The sequence below is a fragment of the Theobroma umbraticum genome, unplaced genomic scaffold, assembly GCF_002168275.2.
Source record: "Theobroma umbraticum cultivar Fairchild unplaced genomic scaffold, ASM216827v3 scaffold_30.0, whole genome shotgun sequence".
In the NCBI taxonomy this organism is placed as follows: domain Eukaryota; kingdom Viridiplantae; phylum Streptophyta; class Magnoliopsida; order Malvales; family Malvaceae; genus Theobroma; species Theobroma umbraticum.
The window spans coordinates 6,141,056-6,168,295 of record NW_018397254.1 but is presented as its reverse complement, the minus strand read 5'-3'; the positions used below and the strand labels follow the sequence as shown (position 1 = coordinate 6,168,295).

The following is a 27,240-nucleotide window of genomic DNA, read 5'->3' as shown; positions in this document are numbered from 1 at the left end:
ATATAAATGGATTAGTTAGTCACTAATAGTTCTTTTCTTACTTTTCCTTTTGGCCAAGGTTGAATCAGATGCTTGAAATTAGTTTTTTTTTTTGCTATTATTTTTTTTATTTGCTTTCTTTTAGAATTATTAATAAATGAAAGTAACTATAAATGAATAATTAAATGTACACTTATTTAAATATGATATAAGTATTTAACCTGAAAATAAAAATAAGAATAAAATAAAAATTTAAAATATTTTTTATATAAAAATGTTACTTATCTTTGTATTCAAAATAAAAAAAAAAACCTTTCCAATTAACTAAAATATCAGTTTCTTTGAGATGTTTCTATATTCTACGACATCACTGGCACCATCAGACGTCAGCAACCAAAGTACGCGGCCTCAGCTAAAGTACGCGGCCTCAGCTAAAGTACGCCAATCTGCATTTGCTGGAAAAGTCAAAATCCAACCCAATCCCCTTTTTTCTGTTCCATACTAACATCCACAAGGTGCTCAATACACCCATCCGGCGCCAAAACAAAAACCACGATAAGAAGTAGAATAAAAAAACAAAAACGAATCCACGATACGTTTCTCTCTCCCAGCCTTCTGAAACCCTAATTTAACAAATATCACGAAATTCCGATTTTTTATCTATACAATTTCTTCAGATTTTGTTCGACTCCTTTAATTTCCCTGATTCCCATCAATCTATATATATATATATATATATATATATATATATCTCGATTGATATTAAAACTTTATTTTTTATTTAATTTTGGGCATTTAGGGTTTTGAATCCCAGTTTTTTGGCGAAGACTTTTACAGGGGTTGGTTGCTGAACGGAATGGCCTCCGTATCAAGTCAGCCGCAGTTCCGATACACTCAACCCCCGTCTAAGGTGCTGCATTTGAGAAACTTGCCCTGGGAGTGTACGGAGGAAGAGTTGATCGAGCTCGGGAAGCCATTTGGTAAGGTCGTTAACACCAAGTGCAATGTTGGAGCCAATCGTAATCAGGCTTTCATTGAATTTGTAAGTTTAATCAGAATTTTTTTTCCTTTTTTTTTTCGAATTTCGTCCTATTACTTCAATAATGTTAGTAATTGTATTTTTTTTTATCGTTTTTTAGGCTGATTTGAATCAGGCCATTGCTATGATATCATATTACGCTTCATCTTCAGAGCCTGCTCAAGTAAGGGGCAAAACGGTCTACCTACAATATTCTAATCGGCAAGAGATTGTAAACAACAAAACGACTGCGGATGTTGCCGGAAATGTTCTGTTGGTAACAATTGAAGGTCAAGATGCGCGGCTTGTTTCCATTGATGTTCTGCATTTGGTGAGGAAGAGCTTGATCTTTTTGTGTTTTTGCTTTAGAGGGTGTGAAGTTACAATTTTGTAGGTTGTTGTTTGACATGAGTTTCTGTAATCACTAGGTTATGTAATTTTTGTCATGCTCTTACGGAAAAAAGCTTTTTGTGTTTTGACATGAATGTGAATGGATTAGCAGGATCATGTCAAGGGAAATATCTCCAATGGCAGCTTAGTGCATCGGGAGAAAGAGCACACGTGTGTTTGTCTCCTTTCTCCTTTCCTTAACACTGCCTCTTTCTTCCCTACTCTTCCTTACTTACCTCCTATTCCTACCATTTAGGATGATTTTTTTTTTTTCATTTCTTCTTTCATGTGCATCCATCTCCCTTGGACTTTTAGATGCATTCTGTCACTATGTTTTCGCTTGTGCTGCTGCTGCTGGCAATGTAGTTTTTATGAAGTTTGTGCTCCATTTAAAACTTTGTGCATAGCCTGTGTATTATATATTTGTGCGTTAAAATAGATGCTAGCTTTGCTGAGTGTCAAAATTTCCACTCCTCACTGGACGTGAGCAGGGTAGTCCAGTCGAGTGCCTCAGTTTGTCTTGGCAATCAGGTGAAGTAATGTACCAAACAAGTGTCTTAGATCCCTGATAAACTTTAAGGGAGGTGCTTGCTTTGGTGGATATCAACCATCTCAGTAGAGCAAAAGGTGCTTAAGATAAGCGCCTTCCTAAATTGGCAGTACATTGTAAAGTTTGCATAGATAGCCTCTGATTTGGCAGCCAATCATCCAGTTAGTCAGCACTGCTTTTTGTTCACTGATGTCATTTATTCGCTGAATGAATGAATGAATGACTATCATCGTTAATAGCATGTGAAGATTGAAAGATCCTTCTGCTCCTTTGTGCTCATGCGAACATACTTATGCCATTTTGGAATAAAACATGATTTGTAATTATTAATATAGTCCCTAAATCATGTAGGAATAATATGAGGCAGATTGTTTTTACAGTCTAAGTGGTTTTTTTTCCCCTTAAAGTCTGTATAACTATCTCTGCTTTTGAACAATAAATTAATTATTTGCATAGATATTATTGTACTAAAGAACAGTGGTTATTTTTCTTAGGGAACTATATAATCTACAAAGTATAATCTTCGTTAGTGCCAGATGTTGAAAATGTACTTACTCTGTAACTTTATCGTGTAGAGACACAGATTTACTTAGATGTATGTATTAACATGTTTTACAATTAGGTACCTATCCTTAGTCCTCAGTGAGCGCTTCTTTGTGCCTGGCACCTTGACTGATCCTGGGCCCTGTGCTTATTGCAACTTTTGCATTTGATACCTTGAGTATGAGCTTTATCATTTTAATTGCTAGAGCAATTAGTATCTGTCCCTGCGTCTGCAGTTTGCTTCAATTTGTTTGTGAAGCATGTGGAGCTTTAGCTTTTATCCTTAGAAAAGAATAGTGATTGAATAGATTTTTGACATTGAATTAAGAGAGTTATTTATTCCATGACAACTTGAATAAAATGAAATTTGAGCAGGCCTCAAGTGTAGCTTCATTTTATTTGTAGCACTACCTGGTCGGTTCTTTCATCTCTTGTAGCATTTAGTAACCTGGTGCAGTCATTATTTTGTGTGTACTATTCTTGTTAACCGACCGCCTTGGAAAATCTGAAATACTTAACCTATCACTTCAATTGTCAAGCTGTATTCTGTTAATAAGTTTTATTGCTTCTGTCTCTATGAGGATGGCCTGGATATGTTGGACTTATCTTCATTCCTTATTTTCCTGGAAAATATGTTGAAGGGAATTACAGATTGGAATTGCTTTTAAGAGTTCTTTACTTGATTTTTTTCAGTTCATCTTGCTAAAGTTGTTAATAATGCAGGTATTTTCAGCTTTTGGATTTGTGCATAAAATTACTACCTTTGAGAAGACAGCTGGATTCCAGGTATATGAATTAGATCTCCTTCTTTCAGTTTTGGTTGGTTTGCTGCAGCCTTCGAAAATAAGCTCATTCTATACCCTGCATTTTCTGTAGGCATTGGTGCAGTTTTCAGATGCAGAAACAGCCACGTCTGCAAAAAATGCCTTGGATGGACGAATCATCCCTAGGTGACAGTTGTATTAATTGTTAGACACGGTATTTAGTCCAACTATTATGGACCATATAGCTGTAGACGTGGTGCACTTGCACTGAGCACATACGTCTATTGGGCTTTTAAACTTTGGATGGACTGTTTCTGTTAAGTCTTGCAACATCCTACTTATTTGCATTTTTTTAGTCCTTGATAAAGTAAATAGACAACTCACTGAGTTAGAATTAAAGTCTTATTTCTATAAGATTTGTGTCCTCCATAGGCAAAGCTTTTCATCTCACAGCTTTTGTTCTTTTGTGACTATCAGTTTTCTTGCGCAATGATCTTCTGACTTTGTCCTGGGTTTTCAGGTATCTGCTTTCTGAAAATATAGCTCCTTGTACGCTTAGGATCACATATTCTGCTCACACTGATTTGAGTGTGAAATTTCAGAGCCACCGAAGCAGGTACTCCTGATGTCTCTCTTCGTTTCTGATTATTGATCATATGTATCAAATTCAAGTGCATAATTGGCTCTGGCATTGCTTATGAGCCTATGATTTTCATGGAAGTTAGTATTTGTTTGCATATCTGAACTTTTCATCCATCCCTTTGTTGATTTACCATTTACTGTACTGCTGCTCATCTTTCTGCTAGTTATCTCTGTTTCTGTTGAATACTAATAAATTATATGAACTGTTTCTCCTTTTTCTTTTGTTTTCAGGGACTATACCAATCCCTATCTTCCTGTTGCTCCTTCAGCTATAGATGGAAGTGGCCAGGTAAAGAACATGCTATTCCCAATTGAAAGTCTTAACAGCAGTTAGAATTTTATATAGTTTCTCTGTGAATTTATTTACTGTGTACAGTTTTCTAGAGTACAAAGCCTTAGTTTTAGCCCAAGGTACTTCTCATAAATTTATTAAAATGTTTATATGTGATCTTTTCTCATGCAAGGTGTCACATGCAACAAGATTCAACTCTTGTGAACCTGTATTTCTACTAAGAAATGAATAATGTTGCTGCATCACTATGCTGGACTCTGTAGTGATTGTTTAGTGTTTTGCTTGTTTATTAATTAGATTCATTTTTCATCATTGCAGTTCAGTTTGGGTCTTGATGGGAAAAAACTAGAACCTGAGAGTAACGTTTTACTTGCATCTATCGAGAACATGCAGTATGCTGTTACCTTGGATGTGCTACACATGGTATTTACCAGTAACAAAGCACCTTTTATTTGATAGTCTAGTACCTCAACTCTCATGCTGGTTATTTATCAATTTTTTTGTCCCGTATGTTTAGGTGTTCTCTGCTTTTGGCCCTGTTCAAAAGATTGCCATGTTTGATAAGAATGGTGGAGTGCAGGCTCTAATTCAGTACCCAGGTAATGTTCAAACATGTTTATTTATTTATTTTTAAATTAGGCCTCAAAATCTGCTAGTCCTTTTATCGAGATGGCCCTATATTCACCTTTGAGAATTTCTGCCTATGGAGAAATATGTTATTTCTAAATTGAGCCTGCTTATTGAAGGAAATTCATCCTTGCTCATGGCCTTATCCATTATTCTTTTTATATTAAAAGCAAGAACATAGGAAAGAGATCGGACACCCAATTCCTTTTGTTCCTTATATTTAAGTCTCAATGGTTCTATGCTTTGCAGATGTTCAGACAGCTGTTGTTGCCAAGGAGGCCTTGGAAGGTCACTGCATATATGATGGAGGGTTTTGCAAGCTTCATATCTCATATTCACGCCACACTGATCTCAGTATAAAGGTATTTGGACAATACCATTTACTGATTGTAATTGTAGTTTACATGGTTTGTTTTGATTGGAATAGTTTATTGTTATTCATGTGTTCATTCATTCCAACATAACACGTACAAATTTAAGAGGAAGAGACGTAATTTTTTCTGAAGCTGTAGCTTGGTGGCAAAATGGTGGCCTCACATTTTCTTGTCAGTTTTTCATGAAATTTAGTAATGGGAAGGGAAGAGGGAGGGGGACGGGAGAGTTGTTTAAGTGTTTTGGCTGTGTAGTACTCTTCAGAATTCTGCTATTATGCGTTAATATCAATTGAAATAAATTGCTGATTTTGTTTGTGTTAAAGATTGCAACTTACATTTGAAGAGAATAAAGCCTGGTCTAATATGGTTGGTCTGTTCGTTACAGGTCAACAATGATAGGAGCAGAGATTATACAATCCCAAACCCTGCCATGGTTAACCCACAACCTTCGATTTTGGGACAACAGCCAGTTCAAACAGTGGGGGCTACAGCTGCTCATCAGTACAATGGGACTCAATATGCTCCTCCCCACCCTCAACCTTCAGCTGGATGGGCCTCAGGTGTTCCAGCAGTGCCGCAATCCGCAGCAGGACAGATGACTAGTCATCCTTACATGCCACCAGCCTCAATGCCTCAAATGACTCCTGCCGGAATGATGCAAATGCCAGCCCATAGTGGCGTACCACCAGCTGGGGCAGTGCCTCCTTACAGACCCAATCCGATGTAATAGCATCTTTCTACAATATATAAAAACCGAGTTGCGGTTGCCTCATAGCTGCCGCATGCTGGTTGCTACCAGCATTAGTTGTTTTTTTTCTGTTCTGTTTAAAAATTTGAATTGGGGAACATGGTGAGCAGTGTTAGAGGACATTTTTTGTATTTGTTGGAATTTCGAGAAGGGGTGCTGGAAGGGAAGAGAGGGGCGAGGTTAGGAGATAGGTTGGGGAGATATTGTTTGAATGTTTAACCAAAGATATTGTGCAGCTAAAAAAAGGAACCCAAAAGAAAAAAAAAAGGGCGTGTTGTGGTATTTGAGTTGAGCTTTTAATCATTATTGATAATTTAAGGTAAAATTTTTTATTGTTCTTGATGGTTTAAGAAATATGTTTGCAATTTTTTATGTTAGGTTTTATTATAATTTATCTTAAATATTTTAAATTAAATAGTTTTATTATAAATGACTATTTCATGAAACAACTGATTGTTTAACAGAAGCATTAATATTTGAGGTGGTTTTATTTTTATGCATTTTTTTTCTAATGCAAATTGGTAACAGTCATCAAAACCAATCCTAACGTATTATGTGAGTCAATAGTTTAATTATTGGATCAACAAATTATTTATTTAAATTTACAAAATTTAAGAATATATACAAACATAAGGCATGCCTTGATGATTATAAATTTTTTATATGAAAATTGAATAATTTTATTAAGGAATTTAAGCGGTTTTAATTAAATGTAAGATTTTGAATACCGACATACTTATATAATAATTGATATTCTAAATATGTATGAAAATAAGCTGATTTTATTTTTTTTATTTGATATATGATGTTAGTGTATCAAAAGAAAAAAGCTAAAGACCTTCTAATTTCAGAATTTTGCTTATAAATAATAATAACAAAATGCAAAATTCTATTTCTTACATCTAAAAAATAAAAAATCCTTGTGAATTAAACTCCAAAATGACCTAATTTCATGTTGGATATATAGGGATGTCTTATAAGCTTTCTATCCCCACATTACATAGTTATAAAAAATGTTAGTGTTTTATATAAACAAACTCATTATAAACTTTTTGAAAGCTAAAAAAAAAAAACTGGTCTTGCGCACTCATAATATTAGATTAAGTCTTGAGAAAATACGTATAAATGATATTTTTGTACCTTGGTAATTATATATTTTCAACTTTTTCACTTTACAAAATTGGTGGTTATGTGTTTTCAGCTTTTACACTTTAATGGAATTGGTTTTTGATTTTGACAATTAAAACATTTTTAATATATTTTTCTTTTTAAATCTAATTTTAAACTATTATAATACAGAATCAAACTTACCTCATGAAATTTTCAATTTTTTCACTTTACAGAATTGGTATTTGATTTTGGCAATTAAGAGATTTTAAATATATTTTGCCGTTCTCTTCTTTTTAAATCTAATTTTTAAATTGTTATAGAATCAAATTCACTTTATGAAATTGATGATTTTGGTAATTATTTTAAATATATTATGTCATTATTTCTTTTTAAATCTAATTTTTGAATTATTACAAAATCAAATTTTATTATGAAATTATTCCTTGATTTTGACAATTATGAGATTTTAAATGTATTTTTCCCTTATCTTCTTTTTAAATTATTATGGAATCAAATTCACCTTATGAAATTGGTCTGTGATTTTGACAATTAAGATATTTTAAATATATTCTATCATTATCTTCTTTTTAAATTTAATTTTTAAACGATTACAAAATCAAATTTTAGACTTGATTCAGTTGGATTTTTTCTTTCTTTAATTTTCTGCTGCTCTTGTATCTCTAATAGTTTGTGCAAACCATTAGCGTTTTCACCTTATGAAATTGGCATTTGTTTTGGCAATCAAGATATTTTAAATATATTCTGCCATTATCTTCTTTTTAAATTTAATTTTTAAACTTACAAAATCAAATTTTAAAAGTTTATTTCTTTATTTTTGGTTGATTTTGTTGGGTTATTTCTTTTTGTAATTTTCTGCTGCTTCTGTATATATGATAGTTTGTATAAACTATTCAAAAAAAATCTATTGAATCCTAAGGATAACTACTTTAATCATTTTTCATCGAGTTTCATACTTTGAAATGGTAAAAATTATCCTTAAGGATAATGTATCACACCTTATATTTGTTTGATTAGTTTATCAACTTCAATTTCAACAACAATCTTAAGGGTAATATCAATTTTCACATAGATAATATTGCAGCCGCTATCATTGCTTCCACCACTGTTGCTAATGGTTTTACCCGACAACCATCGCCACTATTGTAAATTCTACCAATACATCCACCACTTTTGCTGCCTTGTCCATTCTAACCATGTCTCGATGTCATATGCAAAATTGTTTCCTCACATATCCAAAATTGAGATGTTTGATGGTAATAATTTCAAAAGTTGACAAGAAAAGATCTTTTCCATCATAGGCAATGTCAACATGTTGGAACAATGAACAAATGCAAATAAGGTATGTAGACATATAATTACTAGCATGCTTTCTAATAAGCTCTTTGATGTTTATAACCCTTACAAAGAAGCAAAGCATGGGATTCGATGGTTGCCAAATATATTGCTGAAAATGTTGGGAAATAAAAGTTTGTGATTGAAAACTTCTATTATTAGGAGATTACAGATGACAAGGATATTAAGAGTCAGATAAATGAATATCACAAGTTGGTGGATGACTTGAAGGTAGAAAATATCAACTTGCAAAAAGAATTCGTTGTTGGGTTACTAATTGAGAAGTTGCTAGAATTCTGAAATAACTACAAGCAACAACTGAAGCACAACCAAAAGCAATTGTCACTTGCAGACTTGATTGTGCACATCATCATTGAATACATAACCCGGAAGGAAATTAAAGCTTTTAAAGCTAAAAAGATTGCAATCAAAGTCAATTTGGTGTAAGACAAAATCTAGCATCATCAACAAAGGTACAGTAATAAAAACCTTAATTATAAACCCAAAGCTACTTATCCCACCATCAAAAGAAGGGTACTTGTTTTATTTATGAGAAGCTAGGGCATGATGCATCATAGTGCAAGAAGAGAGTAATGGGAAATGATAAACCTACTAATCGAACAGTCAATTTGGTTAAAGTATATGAATTTAATGGCATAATTACTACAGTCATTTCTCAAGCTAATATGATGGCCACTGTGAAAGAATGGGTGGTAGACTTAGGTGCTATCAAGTGTATTTATGCAAACAAAAATACCTTTACCTCCTATAATCCAGTAAAGGAAGGAAAAGAGATAATAAATCTTAATGATTCTTGAACTGATCAAATTCTTGGTAAAGGAAAAATCTTTCTCAAGCTCACATCTAGCTAGACCCTAGCTCTGAATGATGTTTTGCATGTTCTTAATATAAAGGCAAACCTAGTTTCTGTGACTTTATTGGGTAAAGTTAGAGTGAAAGTTTCTTTAAAATCTAACAAGATTATAATGACAAAGAATAATGTCTTTGTGGATAATGGATATTGTAATCAAAGACTTTTAGTACTCAACATTTTAAATATCTTGAATGAAAATGCTAGTTCTTCTATTTACTTGATTGACCTTATTGATCCATGGCATAGCAAATTAGGCCATTTTAGCATTCCTTATCTAAAAAAAGGCAATCATTAGGTTTAATTTTTTATATTAAAATGGCATGTTTTAATAAATGTTAAGTTTAATTTACACTGAAATGAAATTTAGTAAATGTTAAGTTTAATTTAGTAAATGTGTAATATATGCTAAAACAAAATTGATTAAGAAAATTTGTGTTTTAGTAAATAGAGAATTTGAATTGTTAAGTTTAATTTATACTGATTTGGGAGATTTGAAATAAATTATAACTAAAGATGATAAGCAATATTATGCTACTTTTATTGATAATTACTCTAGATTTACTAAAGTTTATTTTCTTAGGTATAAAGATAAAGCTTTTGACATGTTTCTTAAGTATAAAGCTGAGATAGAAAATTAATTGAATAAAAAGATAAAAAGAATTATATCAAATAAATGTAGTGAATATTTACTGATTAAAGATATTTGTGAAAGTCATGAAAATACTTTTCCATATTCCCCTCAATAAAATGGTTTAGTTGAAAAAAAAATCGAACATTAAAAGAAATGATGAATTCTATGCTTATTAGTTCTAATGCATATGGAAATTTGTGGGATGAAAGCTTGTTATTTATGTGTCATATTCAAAATAGAATTCTTTATAAGAAAATTGGCAAGACACTTTATGAATTGTGAAAAGATTATTCTCCTAATTTAAAATATTTGAAAGTGTAGGATGTCTTACTAAAGTTATGCTTTCGGATTTTAAGAAAAAAAATTAGCTCTAAAATATTTGATTGTATGCTTATTGGTTATATTAAATATAGCGTTGTATATAGATTTCTTGTATTAAAAAATAATATTTTTTATTGCGACACTATTGTTGAAACAAAAAATGATGAATTTTTTGAACAAAATTTTTCATTAAGAACTAATACAATTTCTTATGCACCTTTTAGTAAAAATGATTTTAAAATACCAAATAATGATTTGAGAAGGAGTAAAAGACCAAGGAAAGAAATTTTTTTTGGTAATGATTTTTAGACTTTTCTTGTAGATAATTATCATTTAATTTATGCTTATGTAATTTCTTCTAAAAAAAGTCATTTTGGAAAAAAGCTTTAAACATATGAGATTCACTTTATTTTATAAAATCAAACCTGAAAATTAATTGATTTACCACTTGGAGTTAAACCAATTGGTTATAATAGATTTTTAAAAGAAAATTTAATCTTGGTGATTTTATTAATAAATATAAAGCTAGGTTATTTGTTAAGGATTTTACTCAAAAATAAAATATTAATAATTTTTATACTTTTGCTCCAATAACAAAAATTTTATCTATTTCTGTTTTAATTGCCTTGGTTTCTATTTATAAACTTGTTGTTTACCAAATGAATGTTAAAACATCTTTTTGAAATGCTAATTTAGAGAAAAAAATTTATATGGTACAACCTGAGGGATGTATTTTTCTTAGTTAAGAAAATAAAGTTTGTAAATTGATTGAATTTATATTTGGCATAAAATAAGCACTAAATTAATGGCATGAGAAATTTGATCAAATTTTTATTAGTAATAGATTTTCTACTTTTGGAGTTAATAAATATGTCTACATAAAAACTATTGATAGTGAATGTATGATTACAAGCTTATATGTTGATGATATATTTATTTTTGATACATGCATTGATGTTGTCAATAAAGTAAAATGTTTTTGAACTTATAAATTTGATATGAAAGATTTGAGAGAAACCAATGTTATTTTAAGTGTTAAAATCATAAGATGTGATAGTGACATAATGCTAACACAAGAGCATTATATTGAGAAGTTACTTAAGAAGTTTGGACATTTTAATGTCACACACATGTTAGTACTTCTTATGATGCTAATGCTTAATTAAAGAAAAATAAAGATGATAGTGTGACCTAGTTTGAGTACGCTTAGCCTATTAAGAATATGATGTATTTGATGAATTATATTTAACATGATATAACTTATGTTATATGTAGATTGAGTATATATATATAAAATCTTAATCAAGATTATTGGACTATCTTGAGTAGAGCAATGAAATATTTGAAAGGTACTATAAACTATGGTATTTTATATAATGGATTTCCTATTGTATTAAAATGATACAATGATGCTAACTGAATCTCAGATTTAGATGAGATAAAAATCTATAACTGGATATGTATTCACCCTTAATGGAGGTACTGTAACTTGAAAATGAGTTAAACAGATAATAATTGCTTAATCTACAATAAAATCAGAATTTATAATTTTAGAGTTGACTAGTAATGAGGCTGAGTAGTTAAGAAACTTCTTAATAGATATTTTGTTAGAAATGAAATTAACACTTTTTGTGTTTATGCATTGTAATTGTTAAGCAGTAATAGCCATTACAAAGTATAAAACTTTCAATGGTAAAAATAGACACATTTGTTTAAGACATGATATGATAAAGTAACAACTTAAAGATGGAATTATGACTGTTAATTTTGTAAAGTCAAAATTGAATTTGGCTAATCCTCTAACTAAGACTTTAGAAAAAAAAAATTAATTAATGCTACGTTGTAGGGAATGGGATTTAAGCTAATTGAGAAAAATCAACAATAATGGCAACCCAATCTATGTGAGTGGCGATTCTATGAATTAAGTTATATAGGTAATAATAAGTTATTTGTTGATAAATTAATAAACTATTAGGATTATTATCCCTCTTATGTCGTGTAAATAGTGTAAGAGTGTAATGAAAAAGAGTTTAAGCTAAACTCTTAATTAATTCCATATTCCTTGTAGGAAGTGTATTAAATTGCAATATATACTTGTTGGAATCACCTATAAAAGTGTGAAATAGGGTCGCTTTTATGAGAATTGTGGTAAAATCTTTATGAATAACCAAGTATGCTCATAGCTTATTTGCGAAATTGTGTTGATTAGCAAAATTGTGGAGATATTTTACATAAAGAATTTTGTGTGCATATAAGTTATAAACTTCACAAAAATTCTTTAAATTATATTTCATTCTTTCTAAGTTTAGGGTTGGATATATATAGTGATATCTCATAAGGTTTTTATCCTACATTGTTTAGGCATAAAAGATGTTAGTACTTTATATAAGCAAACTCATTATGACTTGTTGAAAGCTAGAAAATAAAATGGTTTCGTGTGCACACGAGATCTGACTAAGCCTTGAGAAAAGTTATATGTTTTCAGTTTTTTCACCTTACGAAATTGATCTTTCTAATTGTGCAATCTTTGATTTTGGTAGTTAGGATTTACATTCTGCCATTATCTTCTTACTCTATGCACGAGTATACATGAAGGTTAGGCATAAGTGATATTTTTGTACCTTAATTGTTACATATTGTCAGCTTTTTCATCTTAAAGAATTGGTTTTTGACATTTAAAATATATGTTTTGCCATTATCTTCTTGTTTTGAGTTGTTAGGTTCTTTCTTGCTTTAATTTTCTACATGATATTTTTGTAGCTTGGTGGTTATATATTTTTAACTTTTTTATCTTCAAAAATTAATTTTTGACATTTAAGATATATATTCTGTCATTATCTTCTTCTTTCAGTTGTTAAGGTTTTTCTTCTTTTAATTTTTTGTTCTTCTTGTATCTTTAATTATGCAATCATTGGTTTTGGCAATTAAAATATATATTTTGTCATTATCTTTTTTTTTTTACGTACGAGTATACACGAAGGCTAGACATAAGTAATATTTTTATATCTTGGTGGTTATATGTTTTTACCCTTTTCACTTTCCAAAATTGGCATTTAATTTTGACAATTAAACTCTTTATGTTTTTGAATTTTTTTTTATTGTACAAAAAGTCTATTAAATTTAAGAAATAACCGTTTTAATCTTTTTATATCAAATTTTAAATTTTGAAGAGACATAAATTATCCTCAAGACAGCATGACGCCTTTGAATACTTTTTCAGTTTCAATTTTCGACCGCATTTCAGCACACTAAAATGTTTTGCATGCAATAAAATGATATTCGAAAGAAAGGATTTAAAAAACGAGTGAGTTGACAGTAGACACTCAGCCGAGTGAGAGGGGAAAAAACGTGAGCCGGCGCCCATTTCAATCGAGACGAGATAAGGTTTTTACTTCACACTTCCTCTAATCTCCTCTCCTCCCAATCTCGTGGCTCTTAACTCCCTGTCCCTGTCCCTCTCTCTCTTCCTCTTCTCTTTTCCGTTCTCTTCCCTCCCTCAGTTGAAACAGAAAAAAAAAAAAGCAATCTTCTTGCGTTAAACCCTAAGCAATGACCGTATCTCTCCAAGCTTCACTTCTCTGCAATCCTTCTCCTTTTCTTCCCAAACGAAGCTTTCACCGTTGTTATTTTCTTTCTTTCAGTCCATCTTCATTTCCCAAACTCTCTCGACCATCCTCAGCTTTCTTAAATTCCCGATTTTATTCCCGTCCTTTTTTAGCCTTTTGCACATTGCATCCCGAGAACGTTAACTCCGAGTCCAAATTGGATACTCATGTGGAAGATTCCAAAGCGTTAGTTTCGGATTTTGACGGCCCGACAATCGATGGACTCGAGAATGAGAGTGAGGGAAATGAAGTGAATAATAACGGCGGGGAAACTGAGAATGTGGCGGAGAGCGAGGGGCACAATGATAAATTAGTGGAAAACGAAGGGGCCAAAAGCAAAATTCCGGCAGTGGTGTTTTTGATGGGAGTTTGGGCCATGATAAGAAACGGAATGGAGAGATTGGCGGCTTTGGATTGGTTCAGTTGGTGGCCCTTTTGGCGTCAGGAGAAACGGCTTGATCGCCTGATTGCCGAAGCCGACGCAAATCCCAAAGATGCCGCTAAAGAAAGCGCTTTGTTAGCTGAGCTTAATAAGCACAGGTTTTCTTTTCGGTTAAGTATTGTTGATTAATTTTAAAACATTGTTTATCTCTCTAATCTTTGATTTTATTCTATTTTAAAACAGTCCCGAGTCCGTGATTAAGCGATTTGAGCAAAGGGATCATGCGGTAGACAGTAAAGGAGTTGCCGAATATCTTCGAGCTCTGGTGGTCACTAATGCCATTGCTGAATATCTTCCGGATGAACAAACTGGAAAGCCTTCTAGTCTTCCTACTTTGGTAAGAAGGCCCTGCTTCGTTGCTTTTCTTTTATATGCACTTGATTTAATTTTTTTTATTCATTTTAAAATTTTCAAACTTGGGCTGACCAATGTTATCTCTTTGGACATTCGAGTTCTGCCGGACCCATCAATTGATGGATAAGTACTTTTGTTATGTTTGAAATATTTTTGATGGATAAGTACTTTTGTTATGTTTGAAATATTTCTATATACATCTATGCTTCAATATTACCAAAAAGACGTCATATAACTAATCCTTTAAAATTTCAATGTAGTTGGAAGAATTGAAGCAGCGTGCATCAGGGAATATGAATGAGCCCTTTCTAAGCCCTGGAATTTCTGAGAAGCAACCGTTGCATGTGGTGATGGTAAGGCTCTATTAACTATTGCCATGTATGAGAGAGAATATGGTCTATACAAGTACTTTCTTTTGGCATAGTCTATGCTTCTACTATGATACATTTACTATCAAAACCCGTCCACAATTTGGATTATTCTGCACTGCCTGTTAGAATACCTTCTCAAATATTTTGACAGTGATGCTGTTTTCTTTATTAGGTTGATCCTAAAGTTTCAAATAAATCACGGTTTGCACAAGAGCTTATTTCAACTATCTTGTTCACGGTTGCTGTAGGATTGGTTTGGTATGGATTCTCCTGATTGTAGTATACTCTCTCGCCTTCTCTTTCTCTCTCTCTCTCATGCACACACAGATACACACTTCTCCATTGTTGAACCAGCCAGTTCTTGCTATTTACCTGCAGTCATAATTTTATTTAACATGAAAGCTATGTTCAGGTTAATGGGTGCTGCTGCACTTCAGAAGTATATAGGAAGCTTGGGTGGAATAGGAACTTCAGGTGTTGGATCAAGTTCCTCTTATGCCCCAAAAGAATTGAACAAAGAAGTGATGCCAGAGAAGGCAAGTATTTCAATTTCTCTGCTTGCAGTCTAAATCCAGACTATGGCATTTAGTTGCATTTGTATTTTAAATATGTGTGGGTGGAAATGATTAAGGAGATTATATTGCATTGGTTGAGTAAGATATGAAAACTTTGGGCAATGACTGAAAATCTTAACCAAAAAGCATTCATGACTAAAGGGAAACTATTGTAATTTGGTAAAAATTTATTCTTAATTAGATAAATGATGATCAAGGGCCTGTTTTGCAGGGCATGCATGTGAAATGAAACTTTAGTTTTAATATGAATGGGCCAGGGCCATATATTGGAAATTTGATAGATAATCTAAGCCTTGTTTTCTTGTTTTCTTTTCCTCATTAATTGATTTATTTGCAGAATGTTAAAACATTTAAGGATGTAAAAGGCTGTGATGATGCAAAACAAGAGCTTGAGGAAGTAGTGGAATACCTCAAAAACCCGTCAAAGTTCACCCGCCTTGGGGGGAAGTTGCCAAAGGTTTGTGCAGGATAATATGGCATTTGAAATAGGTTTAATTCTGCCTGGTTTACTCCATATGTTGGACTTTCTTGTGGATTTCTAAATTTCCGATTTTCTCAAAGGCATCCTATGAAAATGGGAATATAGAATAGAAAAGATAAGAAAGCTGTATATGCTAGGAGAACCACATATATCAAGATATGGTCAGGAGTCCTGTCAGCTTTGTTTTGCTCAGGTGGTTGGGTAGGTGGGTGGGTAGGGGATTGGCAAGAGATTCTAGGTTCTTCTCTTCATGCTTTCTTGTATAGGGGGGAGAAATTTTAACAACTCATTTAGGGTTTTTTCGTCATTATTTAGTCCATAGCAAGTGATTCTGCATGTTTACGTGAATAATGAGTGCACAAACTTGCATGCTATGATTCATTCACTTCTGGAATAAAATGGTTTCTGTGGTAATTTTTTGTTTGTATTATCTTATTGGCTACATAATTGCAGGGAATCCTTTTGACTGGAGCACCTGGAACTGGAAAAACTCTACTAGCCAAGGTGAGGTTTTCCTTCTATGTTCTCATTAACGGTCACTTACATATGTCAGGAAGTTTTACTGCTTTACATTTCAACTTAACCACATACAAGCTCTCTTTGCTGCTAGTGGTTCAACGTGGTCTTTTGAAGCATGTTGCATGTGCATATATCCATACGTAACTTTTAATAATAGATATGATTTGTTGAACCTTAAGGCTATTGCTGGGGAAGCTGGGGTACCTTTCTTCTATAGAGCAGGATCTGAATTTGAGGAAATGTAAGCCATCTTCTCATTTCATCTATGCTTGGCAACCCTTTCTGTAGATTTCTATGTGCTTAGTGTATACTATATGCATGGTTTTGGGGATTACGTGCTGTTATAAATGTTGAGTCTGACATTCTCTTTCTCTGTGGTAGGTTTGTTGGTGTTGGTGCTCGACGTGTGAGATCCCTTTTCCAAGCAGCTAAGAAAAAGGTTGATCTTTATAATTGCTTGATACCATGTTGCAAGCACACCTAGAATTCTATTTTATTCAGTATTTTAGTTGGTTTAGGATCATATTTTCTTTATTTTATTTAGTTTGGAATTTTTTTTTATCTTTATTAGGATTTTAGTATATTAAGTTTTTATTTATCAGAAGCAAGATTCTAATCTTTCTATTTGATTAGGATTTATCCTAGCTAGTATAAATAGGTGAACTAAATAGGGGATTATTATTATTATTATTATTTTGTTTATTTTGAATTTTTATTTAAGAGGTTTTTTTAGAACTCAATTATCCTTTTATTGTTCCAAACACAATTAACCCTATTCAAGCCTTAATTGTTGAGTTCTAATTGCCCTAAAACCTTTTCGGCTATATCAAGTGGTATCAAAGCAAATGATCTTACTATCTTGATTTTTAGCTAGGAGATTATGGTTGGGGTCGAGTTAGAGTCAACCAGTCCCAACAAGCTGAATTGGTTGCGATGCACAGAATGATTGATGACTTGACTTGGGTTGTGCAAGCCTTGCAGCGTCAAGAATCAATGGAAGCTTGAATTGAGAATTTGGAAGGTGATCACAACTCCCCTGAGATTCAAGATCTTGAGGATGATGATGAATTTGAGAACGAGAACCCCTTTCATGAAGTTGGACTTGCAAATCAAGCGACCAGAGTTGGATTGGAGGGTCGGTTATTACACGTTCTTGATTTAACTGGTGGAGTAAAGGTTGAAGTAGTTAACTTTCATGAGAAGTTACATACGAAGGATTATTTGGATGGGCAAGAGTTGGAATCAATTTATGATGAAGAGATAGAGGAAATTGATATTCATCTTGCACAAGGTGAGTCCTTGGTGATACGAAGACTGATGACCAGAATGGCTAGCACCTACATCTATAAAAAAAGTAAGAAGTTTTCATGAATTGGAATCTTTTTGTTGGCGATTCATTTGAAATTTTAGTTATATTATGAGTCCTATAACTGAATCTTTGAAGAAAGGTGGATTTGAGTGGTCACATTTTGCACAAAAAGCCTTGGAAAAAGTGAAAGCTTTGATTACCAAAACCCCAATTCTTGCACCACAAGATTTTGAGAAGTTATTTGTTGTTGAGTGTGATGCTTCACATCTAGGAATTGGAGCAGTTCTTGGCCAAAATGGAAGGCTTGTAGAGTTTTTTAGTGAGAAGTTGATGGACTCTAGATGACATTATTCGACTTATGACCTAGAGTTCTACACTTTGGTAAGGGCTATTCGTCATTGGTAGCACTACTTGGCTTACTGTGAGTTTGCCATTTATTTTGACCATCAAGCTTTAAGGTACTTGCATTCACAAAAAAAGCTTAATGATCGACATGCTAAGTGGAGTTCTTTCCTTGATGAATTTAATTTCTCACTAAAATATAAATGTGGACAGTCTAATACTATGGTTGGTGCTTTGAGCAGGTGATATGTACTATTATCAGTTATGAGCACTCAAGTAATAGGCTTTAAGGAACTTAAAAATCAGTATGGTTCTGATCCTTATTTCAACAAGATAATACTTGATTTGCAAGGCTCATCACAAGTTGGAAATTTACCTTATAGATCGCATGAAGATTATTTATTCAAAGGTAACCAGTTGTGCATTTCAAAAGGATTTTTGAGGGAGTAAATTATTAGAGAACTTCATAGGAATGGTTTCGGAGGACATTTTGGTAGAGACAAGACTTTGGCAATGGTTGCTGATTGTTGTTGTTGGCCAAAAATGCATTGAGATGTGGAAAGGTTGGTGAAAAGATGTTCAGCTTGGTTATTTGGTAAAGGCAGTGCTCAAAACACAGGTTTGTATGTTCTTTTACTTGAGCCAGATACACCAGGGATTCATTTGAGTATGGATTTTGTCTTGGGACTTCCAAAGATGGTAAAAAGGTTTTATTCTTTGTGGTGGTGGATCGTTTTTAAAAAATGGTGCACTTTATTCTGTGTTTTAAGGCTTCTAAGGCTGCTTATATTGCTGAATTATTTTTTCGTGAGGTTGTAAAACTACATGGTATTCCAACTTCCGTTGTTTTTGATAGAGATGTGAAGTTTATGGGACATTTTTTGAGAACTTTGTGGAGGAAATTTGAGACAGAATTAATGTATTCTAGTGCTTGTCCCACAAACAGATGGTCAAACAAAAGTTGTGAATCAAAGTTTGAGTACTATGTCAAGATGTCTTATTCAGAACAACCCACAGACTTGGGATCTAGCCATTCCGTAAGCTGAATTTGCCTACAACAATTGTGTTTAATTGAAGCACAAAGAAGACACCATTTGAGTCTGCATATGGATTAAAACCTCAACATGTGCTTGATTTGGAGCCATTACCACAAGAAGCTAAAGTGAGTGATGAAGGGGAGTTATTTGCTTATCACAATGGGAAGATTCATGGAGAGGTAAAAGCTGCCTTAAAAGCCAGCAATGCAGCATACTCTTTTGCTGCCAACCAACATCGTCGTAAGCAATAACTTGAGGAAGGTGATCAAGTACTTGTGCTCGAGGCTAGAAAGATTTCCTAAGGGTACTTGTCACAAGCTCAAGTCTAGAAAGTTTGGACCTTGTAAGGTGGTAAAGAAAATTAGTTCAAATGCCCACTTAATTGAGCTGCCACCTGAGTTACAAATCAGTCCTATTTTCAATATTTTGGACATGGATCTAATGGTACTGCATCTACTATAAACAATCAAGTTCAGCACCTTCCAATTGCTAAGGCTGAAGTTATTGAAGAAGTGTTAGATGTAAAAGAGGTTTGATCTAGATGAGGGAACCTATATAAAAGATTTTTGGTAAAGTCGCTTGGTAAACCTGTTAATGAAAGTACTTGGATTGGTGAAGAGGAATTGAAATGAATGGATTCAGACATCTACGAGGAGTATGTCAAGGCCTACTTGTCGAAGCTGAGTCTTTTCTAAAGGGGAATGATGCAAGCATGTCTAGAATCCTATTTTATTTAGTATTTTAATTGATTTAGGATTTTATTTTCTTTATTTTATTTAGTTTGTGATTTTTTTTCTTTTTATCTTTATTAGGATTTTAGTATTTTAAGTTTTTATTTATTAGGAGTAAGATTTTGATCTTTCTATTTAATTAGGATTTATCCTAGCTAATATGGATAGGTGATACCAGATAGGGGATTATTATTATTATTTTTTGTTTATTCTAAATTTTTATTCAAGAAGTTTCTTTAAAATTCATTTATTTTTCTATTGTTCCAAACACAATCAACCCTATTCAAACCCTAGTTGTTGAATTCTAATTGCCTAAACCTTTTCGATTACATCATACTATGTCCATAATACCTTTTGACGATGTCATTAACAATGTTTCATATTTAATATTTTATTTTGGCCATGTCACCATCCTATGTTATTTAGTATTTTAGTTGGTTGAGGATTTTATTTTATTTTTTATTTAGTTTGGGATTTTTTTTATCTTTTTCATTTATTGGAAGTAGGATTCTAATATTTCTATTTGATTAGGATTTAGTATAAATAGGTGATCCTAGATAGGGGATTATTATTATTTTTTTGTTTATTTTAAATTTTTATTTAACAGGTTTCTTTAAAACTCAATTATCTTTCCAAACACAATTAACCCTATTCAAGCCCTAATTATTGAGTTCTAATTGTCCTAAACCTTTTCAGCTACATTATACAATGTCCTCCATACTTTTGACCATGTCATTAACAATGTTTCATAGGCCCCTTGCATCATTTTCATTGATGAAATAGATGCTGTTGGATCCACACGAAAACAATGGGAAGGCCATACCAAAAAAACACTACATCAGCTACTTGTCGAAATGGATGGTTTTGAACAGAATGAGGTATATTTAAACAAGTTTGCTATATCAACAATTCCTTTTTGCATTTTTGAATTTGTTTAACCTCTGTCTATCTCATAGGGAATAATTCTGATGGCTGCAACAAATCTACCTGACATTCTTGATCCAGCTTTGACAAGACCTGGTAGATTTGACAGGCATGTAAGTACTCCAATCATTAGTGTTTTGTTGAGTCTAGGGGCTTGGGACTTTATGTGGAAAGTTATTCTTGGAGGAAGTGAAGATGACACAATAGAGTTGGTTCCTTAATCAGATACGGTCCCCACTTCCTTGCGCAGATTTTTGCTCTTTATCAGAAACTGTTCTCCAGTTTGTGGTACTTAAGTCATTGAAGTGTTCAGAATACAAATTTTCATTTCCCAAGGACTTGCTATGTAATTTGAGTTGAATTATTACTTCATCTGCCAATCCTTGTCTGAATCTTTTACCTCTTTGTTCTGATGCCAGTGAATTCTTGTCTGTAGACTACATTTATTCTTTTAGGATAGGATTTGCTTTTTTCACCTTCTATTCTCTTGTAGAGAGAAGACTCATAAAGCCCATTTTTAGATTGTTGTCCCAAATCCAGATGTGAGAGGTCGTCAAGAGATTTTGGAGCTCTATCTGCAAGATAAACCTATGTCTGATGATGTAGATGTTAGAGCAATTGCCCGTGGTACTCCTGGATTCAATGGAGCAGGTAAGCTTTCCTGCATAAACTGAAACTAGTTTCTAGTTCCTGCCAACAAACATTCTTATTTTCTTTAAGCTTTGTCCTGTCATCCTGTCAATCAGATCTAGCAAACTTGGTGAATATTGCTGCAATCAAAGCTGCAGTTGAAGGTGCAGATAAGTTGACTTCTGCACAGTTGGAATATGCTAAAGACAGGATACTTATGGGTACTGAGCGTAAAACAATGTTTTTATCGGAAGAGTCAAAGAAGGTATTGATGTTTTTTATCAAACACTTTAGGGTAGAATCGAAGTTGTGGCTTGCTTGGAATGTCTTGAATCATTAATTCTGTAACTAATGTAAACAAAGATGTAAAGGACCCATTATGATACTAAGAAAAGATTCCAGAGAAATCTACAAATTAGGACACACAGATAAATGGCTACAGTTTAGGATTGCTCTCCGTGTTTAAACTGTAACATAAGATGTTTCTTGATGTGATTCCTGTCGATAAATGACCAATTGCTTAACAAAGTTCTTTTTCAGCTGCAACTAGTAGTATTTTTGTTCTGTTTGTGCACAGTGTCAGTGTACAAATTAGGTCATTAGATTTTCAAGATAAAGTTTTATTGTTATCCAAAATGGATCATCTTATTTGCTGACATTATCACACATAATCAGCTCACTGCTTATCATGAGAGTGGCCATGCAATTGTTGCTTTCAACACTGAGGGTGCAGATCCAATCCACAAGGCAACAATCATGCCCCGTGGATCTGCTCTGGGAATGGTTACCCAGCTTCCTTCAAGTGATGAGACTTCAATCAGTAAGAAGCAATTATTAGCTCGTCTTGATGTTTGTATGGGAGGAAGAGTTGCAGAAGAGATCATTTTTGGTCGGGATCATATCACAACTGGGGCCAGTAGTGATCTGAACACAGCTACAGAGCTTGCTCAATATATGGTATATTTCATGTCTGTTCACTCTGAAAAATGGTGTCCCTTTTATTTAATTTCTCATTTCTTATGCTAGGTATCGAGCTGTGGGATGAGTGATGCAATTGGACCAGTTCATATCAAAGAGCGACCAAGTTCAGAAATGCAGTCTCGCATTGATGCTGAAGTATGTTTCTGCAAGCTGGAGTTCTGAATGGTTAATTGTCTTTTCAATCATAATATGTTTTATTTTGTTATGCAGGTGGTGAAGCTTCTAAGAGAAGCGTATGATCGTGTGAAAGCCCTGTTAAAGAAGGTTTGTTCATGAAACCCCTTTGTTTTGAAATTTTCTTATTGATAAGAAACCATATTATATAACAATGAATTAAAATGGAATATGGATGTAGGATCCTAGCTTCTAAGATTTCAGGCATCCATATGTAGAAAAATATATGTTTCTGTATGTTGTTCATCCATGGAGTAATTTTTAATGGAGTCGTATCTTAGCTGAGGTAATAGTTTCAACTGCCAGTAGAAAAGTGAACCACATCGTAGTAATCAAATTTCATAATGTAAATTTTCTAGTTGAACATTTTGTTTGACATCTTTTTTCAGCAAGAGAATGCATTGCACGCACTAGCGAAGGTGCTTTTGGAGTATGAAACACTTAGTGCGGAAGAAATAAAGCGCATTCTTCTCCCATATCGGGAAGGAGGATTGACTGAGCAACAAGAACAACAGGAAGAGGGGGAGCTAGTATTGGCTTAAAACTAAAACTCACATCTGTAATCTACTTGACTGTCGGGGAAGCTCTGTACAGTGTATTTTAAGCACTACAGGTGATTATTTGTAAAATTTCTTGCAATTTTTTCCCCACCATTCTCATAAGACGTGCGATGGGAACTCTGTTTAGACACGAGGGACAAGGCACCCATCAGAATTGATCCGAGTCCTATGCTGCCCTGCGTCCAGAAACACCCAAGACCAACAACCATCTTGTGGAATTCGTGAAATCATGTAGTATTTGTACTGTTACCCCATTCGGGGTGAAATTTTGAGTTGTGTTATCATAGAAGTGGCATTTATGGTATACTTCCAACTTCTGAGAAGCTCATATTTAGTACCCAGTGTCATTCTTCCTAATCTGTTAACAGCAATTTTAATCTGTTCGCTTATCCATGGATGTTATCTTGTGTGTTGTAGCTTCAAAGTCACTGAAAGCCCAAGGCTCAACTTTGAGGTTAATTACGCCTTAGGGCATGGGCCCAGCTCCGACGACATGACTAAACCTTTCTATGCTTTCAACAGGATGGTTGGTACTTCAGCAGCATCAAACAAGCAAGTATTCAACTATCACTATAGTCTATAGACAGCATTTTCCACCAAGCTTTGACCAAACCCGCAACTAGAAACTACCACTATCACGAGACAACCCAGCATTGAAAAACCAACTCTTTTTCAGCACCTTTATGTACAACCATTAAATACCACAATCACAAAACTCTGGATCAGATGGACAGCAACCTAGTCCCCTCTTTTTCCTTCTTTTTCTCTTCTTTTTCACTTTTTTTCATCCTTCAACAGAAGAAACTCTTATAACAATTGTGGTTCTTGATCGACTAAAGACAGGAAAATCCAGCACATAATGTTAAAAACAAAAGGAGAGAGCATAACAAATAGAAGAAATGCAATGTAAGTGTCTGGAAGATGGAAGACCCACAATTGCCAGTCCATCTCTAAAGCCTCCAAGATACGAAAGCCTCCGAAGCTTCATCCATGGCAACTATAGCTACCACCTTATCTCCTCAAACCCAACATTTAGAGATTGATGGGCTCTGTCCGGTCCTGCACTGCTAGTCCCTCTGAGACATCTGCAAGTGATTTAAGATTGCACTTGATCAAAGCTTCCACAAAGTAGCATGTCTCATCCTTGGTGTTGCCCTCAGGCACATCCACCACAAAGGATTCAATGACCAGAGTCCCAGGTCTTCCATCAATGATCTCTGGATGGAGGGAAACGATTGAAGAGTAGTTCTGGATAAAAATAAAATAAGGTCAAAGAGATCAAACAGGGCCCAGATCTTCATTTTACAACAGTTAACACTTAAAATTGAAACCTCATGACCTTAAGTTCTCACTAATGAACAAAAGCTCGTGAAAATTCAGTTGTTTTTGTTGAAACTAATCCATCATTCAGACATAATCTTTGTACCAAGAAATTCAGGAAACCAAACTTAGCTGCAGACCTAACTACCTGATTTTCAAGAGAAAAAACATCCTTGTCGAAAATTTCGATAACTTTCATGAACTTGACATTTAGTATACAATTAGCAAATACTTTATCTAGCAGAACATCGAGAAATAAACTGCAAGTAACAGCACTTAAATTCCTTTGTTCTGAAAATGAAAGGATTTAAGATGAAAGACATAGATGATATTGAATGTTCATGGAGGACAAATCATATAAGACAAAAAGGTTGAAACAGAAAAAAGAGGAGAGATTCCGTACCTTAAGTCTGTGATCGCCACCAACAATCCTGATGCTGAGGATATGCTCGTCGTCATCAAGGAGTTCCAGTCGTTCAGTACTTGTAGTGGCCGGAAGCCCTGACTTGACATCAACTTCTCTAAGACTCCCAATCTCCAGGTTTCCCTGCACAACACACCTGCTGACAAAGGGTTTATACTTCTGTGGTTGGTCAAATCTCCTCACCAAAGACCAAACCTGTAAAAAAATACAAAGCAATACAAATTTCAGAGAAAATTATGCATATTCTGACAAAAAGGAAAAAAGGTTCGACCAAGGTCACACAAAAAAATAAGAATCAAGCCCTACAATTTGTGGAGGAATGAATTATTTCAACATGAACTGAATATCCACAATTAGTTATCTACCTTTCCCCTTTCTTTGGCATATTCTTACTCCAGTGGACACCTCTAAAATACTAACCATTCATTTGCTAAGCGCCAAATGGAGATAGAAAAGGAAAAAAAAATGTTGGAGCTTATGCTTCACGTCATTCGTATATCTAGGAAATGCAATAACCAACAAGACAAGTTGCATTTAATTCAATTAAATCTTAAGCCCATTGTTCACAAATAAAGCAACTACATATACAGTGGAAATGAATTTATACATAACCTTTGGACTACCCAATCAATCAAAAGCAACAAACTTGTTCAAATGGTTTCAGAGAGTAGTAAAGAGATTAATATTTTTCACAAAAAAAAAAAATGATAATAGTTTGAATCTCATACATAGGATTTAGCAATACAAAAAAAACCCGAGAAACAAACAACTTCAAAACCTAAAGTTTTGAGCTGCTCCTTAACATTTAAACTTAATCAAGATGCTCCCTGTTTTGCCCGCAAAAGATCAGTTTGAATGTCAGATTTCAAAATAACCTTATCTCACTCAACAAATTACAAAACATGCAAAAGTTTCTTCCATTTTGTCAATCATATTTCTCAACAAGAAGTCGGTGAAACTTAGGAAGAAGTTTATGTAAACCAGTATAGCAAATGCAACAAATTAGATTCAATCTTCTTTCTCTCTTTCTTTTTATAAAGGGATAGCTAATAACTTCAATAAAAACAATCAAGATTTTCAAGCACTGAGAAAGAAGAACCACCACAGATCAAGATTAATCCTTCTCGAGAACAAAAGTCAAACATTGAAAAAAAGCTCACTCAGCAAACATGCAAAATAATCACAAGACAAAAAATTTTGTTTGATCCAAAAGCTATCAGAAGAGAGAGCATAATAAAACCTTGGAAATAAATCAAAAAGAAATAGTGAAAGAAAAAAAGGAAACGAAATAGGCGATGGTGAGTGAGAGGAATCTTGAGAAAGACCAGTTGAAAATCAAATCCATACAAAACAGTAAACATAGAGAGAGAGAGAGAGAGAGGTAAGGAGAGAGAGTTACGAGAGGAACAGGAGCCTTGATGTGCTTAACGAGAGCTGAACTACACTGATTCTCCCCTATCTCATGCCTATGATGTCTCCTTACATACTCACTCGGCGCCACCGCCGCCCCACTCCCAAATCCATTGCTATTACCATTCATTTTTTCTTCTTTTCTCTTTTTATCAATCCAAACACGCTCGCTTCTCTCTTACGCGACAACAACAAACAAAAAACAAATACTCTGCCTAGTCTCGTCCGCCGGCGACCAGAGCTCCAATCACCGACCGGACTGATTTTCCGACGAAGCTTCTAGGAATTGCCTTAACTGGTTTATCTCAAGAGAGAGAAGAAGCAGAAAAGCCTGTAAGTCACCGCCATAAAAAGAGAGAGAAGCTAACTGACTTCTTCCACGTCTAAGACCCCATATCATCTATCTCATCCCCTGATATAATAAAAATAAAAAATACGCACCCAATTTAAACTCCTCAACTTTCTTTTTTAATTTTTTTAACATGTTTTATTACTGGATCAGCTCTTCCCTTTGACATAGGATTAAGGATGTTATTACGAGAGTTGCCATGAGTTTTGTCTGCTTCTGGTTTTGTCCTTTCTCCTTGACGCAAATGCCCCTAGTCTGTGTCAGTTGTGTTAAAAGAGGAAACGCTTACTGGCCGTTGGAATTTTAATAATTTTACTGACCCCTTTATTTTAGGGAAAATCGTCGGCTCATTTATGGTCCATCTACTATAAGACCATCCTCATTTATGGTTTTGCTGCTTCTAAATTATATTGATAGATGCCAATTTTGACCTTTTCTTATATTTATTGCTTTCACAGCCTTGGAGAAAAGGACATTATATTTTTT

At 33.7% G+C, this 27,240-nt stretch overlaps 3 protein-coding genes across 5 annotated transcripts; 2 read left to right on the top strand and 1 right to left on the bottom strand.

The window, feature by feature from the left end:
- Positions 1-450: 450 nt before the first annotated feature.
- On the top strand, positions 451-6,209 carry PTB2 (polypyrimidine tract-binding protein 2). Of its 3 annotated transcripts, none has more exons than XM_089783201.1 (11): positions 451-1,021; positions 1,119-1,369; positions 1,462-1,558; positions 3,204-3,266; positions 3,357-3,430; positions 3,765-3,860; positions 4,118-4,175; positions 4,497-4,601; positions 4,696-4,777; positions 5,055-5,167; positions 5,565-6,209. In XM_089783201.1, exons 1-11 carry the CDS (start codon positions 836-838, stop codon positions 5,904-5,906), a joined length of 1,467 nt encoding a protein of 488 aa, XP_089639327.1. In that variant the 5' UTR covers positions 451-835; the 3' UTR covers positions 5,907-6,209. The 3 variants fall into 3 exon arrangements, with proteins under 3 accessions (XP_089639327.1, XP_089639328.1, XP_021280926.1); XM_089783202.1 differs by having other exon boundaries at positions 452-1,021; positions 1,119-1,328; positions 1,497-1,562; XM_021425251.2 differs by lacking the exon at positions 1,462-1,558 and having other exon boundaries at positions 455-1,021; positions 1,119-1,328.
- A 7,351-nt stretch (positions 6,210-13,560) lies between these two features.
- On the top strand, positions 13,561-23,344 carry FTSH11 (FTSH protease 11). The gene is made up of 17 exons (XM_021424527.2): positions 13,561-14,361; positions 14,447-14,600; positions 14,878-14,970; positions 15,161-15,246; positions 15,401-15,524; positions 15,901-16,020; positions 16,498-16,548; positions 16,743-16,804; positions 16,945-17,002; positions 20,735-20,860; positions 20,939-21,019; positions 21,428-21,557; positions 21,653-21,801; positions 22,212-22,493; positions 22,563-22,652; positions 22,728-22,781; positions 23,081-23,344. The coding sequence occupies exons 1-17, from the start codon at positions 13,766-13,768 to the stop codon at positions 23,231-23,233; spliced, it is 2,409 nt and encodes an 802-aa protein (XP_021280202.1). The 5' UTR covers positions 13,561-13,765; the 3' UTR covers positions 23,234-23,344.
- A 560-nt stretch (positions 23,345-23,904) lies between these two features.
- RCAR3 (regulatory components of ABA receptor 3) lies at positions 23,905-26,837 on the bottom strand. Its single transcript, XM_021424650.2, has 3 exons — positions 26,395-26,837; positions 24,975-25,190; positions 23,905-24,499 (listed from the first exon to the last, which is right to left on the bottom strand). Exons 1-3 carry the CDS (start codon positions 26,533-26,535, stop codon positions 24,284-24,286), a joined length of 573 nt encoding a protein of 190 aa, XP_021280325.1. The 5' UTR covers positions 26,536-26,837; the 3' UTR covers positions 23,905-24,283.
- Positions 26,838-27,240: the final 403 nt, after the last annotated feature.

Bases quoted from the DNA above. Each gene is read 5' to 3' on its own strand.
- PTB2 (XM_089783201.1), top strand. From the start codon at position 836: ATGGCCTCCGTATCAAGTCAGCCGCAGTTCCGATACACTCAACCCCCG. The intron at 1,559-3,203 runs GTGTGTTTGTCT...TTAATAATGCAG, and splicing joins CATCGGGAGAAAGAGCACAC to GTATTTTCAGCTTTTGGATT. The intron at 4,176-4,496 runs GTAAAGAACATG...TCATCATTGCAG, and splicing joins CTATAGATGGAAGTGGCCAG to TTCAGTTTGGGTCTTGATGG.
- FTSH11 (XM_021424527.2), top strand. From the start codon at position 13,766: ATGACCGTATCTCTCCAAGCTTCACTTCTCTGCAATCCTTCTCCTTTT. The intron at 14,601-14,877 runs GTAAGAAGGCCC...ATTTCAATGTAG, and splicing joins CTTCTAGTCTTCCTACTTTG to TTGGAAGAATTGAAGCAGCG. The intron at 16,021-16,497 runs GTTTGTGCAGGA...ACATAATTGCAG, and splicing joins TTGGGGGGAAGTTGCCAAAG to GGAATCCTTTTGACTGGAGC.
- RCAR3 (XM_021424650.2), bottom strand. From the start codon at position 26,535: ATGAATGGTAATAGCAATGGATTTGGGAGTGGGGCGGCGGTGGCGCCG. The intron at 25,191-26,394 runs GTAACTCTCTCT...ATTTTTTTACAG, and splicing joins TCAAGGCTCCTGTTCCTCTC to GTTTGGTCTTTGGTGAGGAG. The intron at 24,500-24,974 runs GTACGGAATCTC...ATTTTTATCCAG, and splicing joins GTGGCGATCACAGACTTAAG to AACTACTCTTCAATCGTTTC.